The sequence below is a fragment of the Nannospalax galili genome, unplaced genomic scaffold, assembly GCF_000622305.1.
Source record: "Nannospalax galili isolate Female #2095 unplaced genomic scaffold, S.galili_v1.0 scaffold250, whole genome shotgun sequence".
In the NCBI taxonomy this organism is placed as follows: Eukaryota; Metazoa; Chordata; class Mammalia; order Rodentia; family Spalacidae; genus Nannospalax; species Nannospalax galili.
Genome location: NW_008328329.1, coordinates 412,174 through 419,948, shown reverse-complemented (window position 1 = coordinate 419,948; position 7,775 = coordinate 412,174). Strand labels below are relative to the sequence as shown.

Here is a 7,775-nt window from a genome sequence, read left to right as displayed (position 1 = left end):
GAATGCTGCATCCTGGTGACAGCACATGGGCAGGAAAGGCTATACCCAGTGGGCCCCACATAGCCTGAGCCCTTTAGCCACTGCCACTACTGGATGTTGAGCTAGAGGTTGAAAGAGACAGAGAGACAGGTACATAGAGACAGAGGCAGAAAAGAGACATGGGCCAGATAGACACAGAGAGCAGAGACTGAGAAACAGAGAGAAGTGAGACACACACAGGGACAGAGGCAGAGATGGAGAAAGGCAGATAGACATAGGAATATATGGCAAACTGACATAGAGAAAGAGAGACAAAGAAAATAAACACACCATCCTCCGTGCTGCCATGTTTGAATGACCTTACATCAGTGAGCAGTGAACGGATGGATGATGCCTTCCCCAACCTCCTGTCTTATTAGCAATCCAGTGTGTCATGAGGCTGTCTCATTAGGAAGCCCTGGAGAGCTCTACCACCACCACTTGATCAGGCCAGCATGTCTGTCAACACTGCCTTCAGGCTGCGTGGCACACAGAAGAAAATGTATATGATCAACAATGTCCTGATTTTGAGTCTTCTGGTTTGTTGTGGATCCTTGGCATAAGAGAATACCTGATAAGCAGAGAGGCCACTCTGCGGATGAAAGTCCCATCCATGCAGAGTGTCCTGTGGGACTCCAAGGGCCTCCAGGCCCTTCTGTCAGTCTGAACCAGAGGGTATAATCCAGGATATGCCAGGGGCCAAAAGAAGCAGCTGCTCTAAGGAGGAGGCCCAGCTTTGCCTCTGGCACTGTAGTCTGCAAATCTAACAGCAAGGGGAGCGGCTCCCTTGACCACCTGGGAAGGCTGGCAAAAGAGGCGGAACTCAGCTCCGAGAAGCTACTCTGACCAGCCACACTGAATGCAATATCTTCCTTCCAAACATGGTGTAATTCCAGTTACAGTCACTTATTTCTCTGACTTAACTCACCTGTCAATCTATAAGCTGTTTGAAGACAGGGCCATGTCAGAGTTATTCTTTCCACTAGAATATCATTAGGCACTCCAAGCACAGCAGTTGTTGCAGTGATGCTGCTGGTGGTGGGGATGGTGCTGATGATGTTGGAGATGCCACTGGTGGTGGGACTGTTGCTGGTGGTGGGGATGGTGCTGATGATGTTGGAGATGCCGCTGGTGGTGGGGCTGTTGCTGGCAGTGGGGATGGTGCTGATGATGTTGGAGATGCTGCTGGTGGTGGGGATGGTAGGGATGGTGCTCATGTTAAGGGAGATACTGGGCTGCTGATGGCAGTGATACCACTGAGAATGACCACCCTTCTTCATATCCCTCCTCTGGGCCATCAAGGCATCTTTGCCAATATTCTCTCTAATCTGTACAAACTGCTTTAAAAGAAAAGAGAATTAGTTTTCCAGGTGGTAAAAGTGAAAATCAAGAAAACAGACAAGAGGTTCAGAGTTGCAGAGTGCACAGAGCTGTGCCACCAGGAGCTCTCGCCTCCCCAAGGGGCTGTCATTAGTTTCCTCAGTGTGATGAGTGCTCTGCCCTTTACTGAGCAGTGATAGCTGAGTAAGAGGTGTTCCCGAAGGACAGCCCCTCCCACTGAACTTCAGCAAATGCTGGGCACTCTCAAGAATGCATCATGCTTCTGGGTGGCCGTCATCCAGCACCCAAACGAGGTCCTCTATGACCACATACCATAAATGCTCACCTTGAGCTCAAACTGGCAAGTCTTTCTGCTTCTAGTTTGTTAATTTCTAGATTTCATATACATCACCTAGTATAATCTCAGGAAATGCCTTATTACTGACACATTGAGACTTAAAATGTCTTCAAACTAGAAGCTGTGGAAATAAGTTTGGTAGTTTAAACTGAGTGGAAGAGAAGGTAGAAGGGACAGCACAGTGAAGGGCCCCTTAGCATTCTTGGGGTGTCTGACTGTACGAAGGTACAGAGATCACAGTAATGATGGATGAAGTGGCCAGAGATGCTTCTGCGCCCATCCACTCACAGGTGGTTGATGCTAAGCAACTCAGGAGCTTGTCCTGTCTGGGTGGGATTTGAATTTCAGTGGCTCTGGAATTGATACCTCTCCTTTAAGACCTGAGGCCACTGAAGAGCATGCCCCTCTGAGAGGGGGCCTCCTGGTATGAACACCTGTCACAGTGGCTCCCTTGCAGACAACAGAGCGCCTATGCCAGTTGCATGGGACCTGGGAGTGGGGTGCTGGAAAACCTACATTTTCTATTATTTTTGCAGGGGCTCTTATTTCTGCTTCTTTTGGGGGATGTTCTTTTTCCTCCTCACCTTAATTTGAGTCAGAGCATAAACACACTGAAAGCAGATTGTCCCAGCCTGCTGCACAGATGTTGTGATAAGCCGAGTCTCTTCTGCCTGGAGCTGTCCAATGTGGGGCGCTAATGAGAGACCCTTTGAGTAGAGCTAGTCAGACTGCTCCAAGTGAGGAGTGAAAGGGTGTTGCAGGCACGTTAATGAGTATTCAGATGTGGGTCCCAGCCGCTGGCACGGTGGCCTAACCAAGTGTGCAAACAGCCTTCTGAAAGGGAACAGAGAGGCTGAACCCACCATGGATGCCTTCACCTGATTTGTGGGGGGATTGCTGGAGGGACTGTTGCTGTGGAAGCCTTGTTGCATATGTGTGCCCCCTTCCTCTCCTCCTCCTCATTTTTTGTTTTCTAAAAGAAGAGTAGTTGTTTCAGCTAGTCTTGCAAACAAAACTAGACAATTTGGATGATAGCCAGAGTTACATCATTTTGGAAACAATAACAACAAAAGAATCTCAGGGATAATGTTCAAACTCCTCCTTTGTCAGAAGAAACAAGTCTCAAAAAGGTTCAAGTTCTTTTGAGAGCTGAGACTTAACATATATAAACATTTTCCAGCCTCCAGCTTCCTGCAGGAAAATCTGTCCTTTGGGGCTGGAAAGATGGCTCAGTTGGTAAGGTGCTTGCTACATAAGCATGAGGACCTGAGTTCGGATCTCTAGCACCCATGTAAAAAAACAGGTGTGGTGACATGTCCCTGTAATTCTAGAGCTGAGCAGGAGACAGAGGATTCTTGGGACTTGCTGGTCAGCTAGTCTTGCCGAGTTAGCGAGGTTCAGGTTCAGAGGATTTTTGTCTCAAAAAACCAAAGTGGAGAGCAATAAAGGAAGACACCTGATGCCACCCTCTGCTACTTGCATGCACACACATGAACATGTATACACACATGAATAGACATGAACATACACGTGCATGAACATGCACATGAGAAGACATCCTAACATAAGCATGTAATCACATGTGAACATGTACACAGACTGGCAACATGCACACACACACACACACACACACACACACACACACTCACTATCCTGTCCATGAAGGCTGAGCCTTGGATGTTACCGGACCTAGTTGTCTAAGCTGCATGCATTAAATCAGTTATGGCTACTACCTTATCAGGGTTGCTACTGTTAGCTCAGATAGATCATGTACCACCCCAATTGTGCTCTGGGTTCACATGTCAAAGATATTTGGTGCTGTTGGGCCATGAGGATGGAGCCCAGGGCTCCTGAGCAGATGTGGCTGCTGGTGGAGACTTAATTCTTACCTGTTCTGTTCTTTCCTTCCAGGGTGAGGACACCTTTCCTGAGAGCATCCTAACCTACAGGGCCCACACGGCTGCACTGACCTACCCTCCTGCAACCCGAGTCAAGTACCCTGACAGCCTCCTGCAGCCCCTTAGCCAGCTCCAGCCAGATGAGCTCAGCCCCAAAGCGGACAGTGGTGTGGACAGACAGCAGCTGATCACAGCTCTAGGTGCCTACACTGCTCAGAGGCCTCCTGGAGAAAATGACCCAGGGCCACAATACTTTCTACATAGCCCCTCAAGAGCATCGAGGCCCCTCTTAGCACCTGCTGCCTCCCAGAGACGGCCCTTGCCTCCAGGAGACCCCAAAGACCCCCCAAGCATGGGAGATGGTGAGTGTTTTGGTGGCCACCCTCTCTATGTTGGCCCCGCTGATTTCTTCCTGGAGGGTATTCTTATGTGCCCCTTGTAGACACAGTGTGACAAAGGAGGCTCATGGGGTCCCTAGGTACTTTGGTGTGGGGAAGAGTGGGTGGTGGCTGAGAAATGGGCAAGTGCTCTGGGTGTAGCTGGACATTTTAGCGCTAACCTCTTTCACTCCCTTTCTCCAATATAAATTTTCATAATCTTATCAACACGGATGCAAAACAAGGCACAGGACATGGCTCTCGGCAAGGCTGGCCCCACACAGTGCCATCTGCAGTATTTTGCAACACAGAATAGGAATGCTGTCAGGTGTCCCACACCACATCCCTCCTGGGGACAAAACCCATACCTGCCCTCAGAGACATGGTTGAACATGTCATCCTTGGAAGTGTCCAGTCTCCAGTTAGCACCATCCACAATGCAACTATGTATAGCACAGGCCTCAAAGTGGCCTGGTCAGTGCCATGGTTTTCAGTGTCTTGGTGTGAGTAGTAACTGTGTGTGGCTGTTCAGAGATGGGGGTATCTAAAAGGGAATGTCCACTTAGGAGCTCGCTGGCTCCTGCTCATCTATCCCATGTAGAAGGCTCTAGTCCATTTCCTTTCTACCATCCCATGACTTCACCTATAGAGACACATGGATTCTACAACCAAATGGGTAGCACTGTGGGAAACTGGCTGAGGACTGCTCCCTGTCTGCTGTACGTGAATCTTAGTTTCCATTGATAGGCCTGGCTCTCACTGCTGGGTTCAGATGGGTGGCCTCATCCTCATGTTCTCCTTTCAAGCTGGTGGGGTCATCTTCAGTAATCACAAGATAGTTACGAATGCTTTACTCTCTTTGCTGACTCAGCAACAGTGCACACGAGGGTTAATAACCACAGTGTCAACTAGACTCTTCAGTGCCCCAGAGTCTGTGGTTATAAACCCTCGTGTGCACTGTTGCTGAGGCAGCAAAGAGAGGAAAGCATTCCAACCATCTTGTGGTGATTACTGAAGATGACCCCACCAGCTTGAAAGGAGAACATGAGGATGAGGCCACCCATCTGAACCCAGCAGTGAGAGCCAGGCCTGTCAATGGAATCTCATACATGAGTGTTGTATTTGCATTATTTCTACCCCATACAGTTCCCCCCAACCATGTCCCTCCCTGCACTCCCTCACAATGTCTTGTTCTCGTCTTTATTATTGTTACATATATACACACATTTATAAACATACATATATAATGTGCTGAGTCCATTTAGTTGTGCTCCTGTGTACACATGTTCAGAGCTGCCCACTTGAGATTAGATCATCTCTCAGGGAGCTAGTCTCTGGGGAAAAGAGATTCACCCTCAGTGTCCATTGATTGCCTGGAATTCTTCATCTTGAGGTGGGACGCTGTGACATTTCCCCCTTCCACATTGGCATGCCAGCTGGTTTTGACTTTGTGCAGATCTTGTTAGCCTACCACACTGACGAGCTTTCATGTGCAGCTGCCCTGTCGCGTCTAGAATGCGGTAACTAGCAGCAGGTGTCTCGTCCCTCTGGCCCTTACAGTCTCTCTGTCCCCTCTTCTTTAAAGTTCCCTGAGCCTTCGGTGTTGAGGGTGCGTTGCAGATGAATCACTTAGGGCCGGGCACCTCAAAGCCACTTGTTCTCTGCATTCTGACCAGTTGTGGAACTTTGTAGTAGTCCTCACTTCACCCGTGTCAAAAAGAAGCTTCCTTGATTAGTGAGAGCTTACTTTATTTTAAATTTTTTAAAGTAGGGATCTCGAGAAGTTGCTAAGTGGGTTAGAACACTTGCTGCACAAACATGAGGATCTGAGTTGGATTCTAGCACCCATGTGAAAACATGACTAAGCACATGCCTGTAGACCCAGTGTTGCAGGAGGCAGGGAGAGAATGATCACTGTGACTGGTTGGCCACCAGTTTAGATCCAGGTTTAGTGAAAGACCCTGTTTCAAGGAGCAGGACCTGTGAAATCCTTCTCTAGTTTCCACATATGCACACATGTATACACATACACACAGGTATGCATCTGCACACACGTGCACACCACACACACATCCACAATTTTAAAATTTTATGTGTATGAGTGTATTGCCAGCATGTATGTAAATGCACCCATATTGTGTAATGCCCACGAGGTCAGAAAGGGTGTTGGATCCCCTGAAACTGGAGTTATGGGTGGCTGCTAGCCACCATGTGGATGCTGGGAATTGAACCCTGATCCTCTACAAGAGCAAACAGTGCTCCTAACCGCTGAGTCATCTCTCCAGTCCCCCACCCCCAACAATTTTTTTAATTGCACAAAGCACACAAACCTAAAATTTGCTGTTATCCACTTTAAAGAATATCATTTACTTATTCTTTGATAATTTTTTTTTGGTCTTTTTGAGACAGGGTCTCCCTGTAGCCCCAGCTGTCCTGGAACTCACTATGTAGGCCAGGCTGGCCTCAAACTCAGAGATCTGCCTACCTCTGCCTCCCGAGTGCTAGGATTAAAGGCATGCACCACCACGCCAGCACTCTTTGATAATTTTATACATGTATACAAGATATCTTGATCACGCTGATCCTCAACACCCCTCTTTCTCTTCCCCCAACATCTCCTCCTCCTCCCTCTTACTTGGTGACTCACTGAGTCCAGTTGGTGCTACCTGCAGGGATGGTCACTGATCTTACTGCCTTGACCTTGTGCCGGTCTTGTGCAGGTAAACCGTGGCTGCAGTGAGTTCATGGGTACGATGGCCATGTCGTATCTTGATCACGCTGATCCTCAACACCCCTCTTTCTCTTCCCCCAACATCTCCTCCTCCTCCCTCTTACTTGGTGACTCACTGAGTCCAGTTGGTGCTACCTGCAGGGATGGTCACTGATCTTACTGCCTTGACCTTGTGCCGGTCTTGTGCAGGTAAACCGTGGCTGCAGTGAGTTCATGGGTACGATGGCCATGTCGTGCCTGGAAGACAGCATTTCATAGCAGTCCTCCCCATCCTCTGGCATGTGCATTGTTTCCCCCTCTTTTACAGTATTCCTAAGTTTTTGGAGGGGGTTGTAGATGTCTCATTTAGAGCTGAACACTCAACAGAGTTATTCTCAGCACTATGGCCAGCTGTGAGTCTTTTGCATTGCTGTCTACCACAGAAAGAGGCTTCTCTGCCCAGGGCTGAGAGCAGCACTAATTTATGGGTATAAACATATTTAGGCAGTTTGACAACTTGTCCATTTACCAAAGCAGCAGTACTAGGGGAATTCATGCCTGGTGCCTGGGCAATATCCATGGCTCAAAAAGTCTTATGCCATAAGGAACATATACTATTATTCTTTTTCTGTGTATTTACTTTTTGAGACAGGGTCTCCCTGTAGCCCCAGTTGGCCTGGAACTTGCTATGTAGACCAGGCTGGCCTCAATCTCACAGAAATCCGCATGCCCCTGCCTCCTGAGTACTGGGATTAAAGGCATGTGCCACCATGTCTAGCCACTGTTATCTTTTTTTGTTGTTCTTCTGACCTCAAATTTTACTCATGTTACAAAAGTAATAAGTGACACATTACCACAGAAAAACACATAACTTAGCTTACAACTCATCCTTTAAATGAGTTGAATGATCACATGAAAAGTCAGTACAGATTCTTAGTTTTACTATAAAAATGAAAATAGAAGTAAACATTAGGAACTGAACTATTGTGTTTAGTTTCTAGAGATGTGATACTCATGCTTTCTGGCTGGTGATGGTTCACCAAAGCTGACAGGTGACCAGCCAAGCTGTGCACTGCTCCCCTCCCTCCTACCCC

At 47.9% G+C, this 7,775-nt stretch overlaps 1 protein-coding gene across 1 annotated transcript in view; it reads left to right on the top strand.

The window, feature by feature from the left end:
• The window catches only part of LOC103745349 (receptor-type tyrosine-protein phosphatase N2), a 92,953-nt gene that overhangs the window by 22,163 nt on the left and 63,015 nt on the right, over nucleotides 1–7,775 (top strand). Inside the window, exon 2 of the mRNA XM_008823181.2 lies at nucleotides 3,608–3,956. Within this exon, the coding sequence (XP_008821403.1) occupies nucleotides 3,608–3,956 (349 nt within the window). The remainder of the gene's footprint in view (nucleotides 1–3,607; nucleotides 3,957–7,775) is intronic.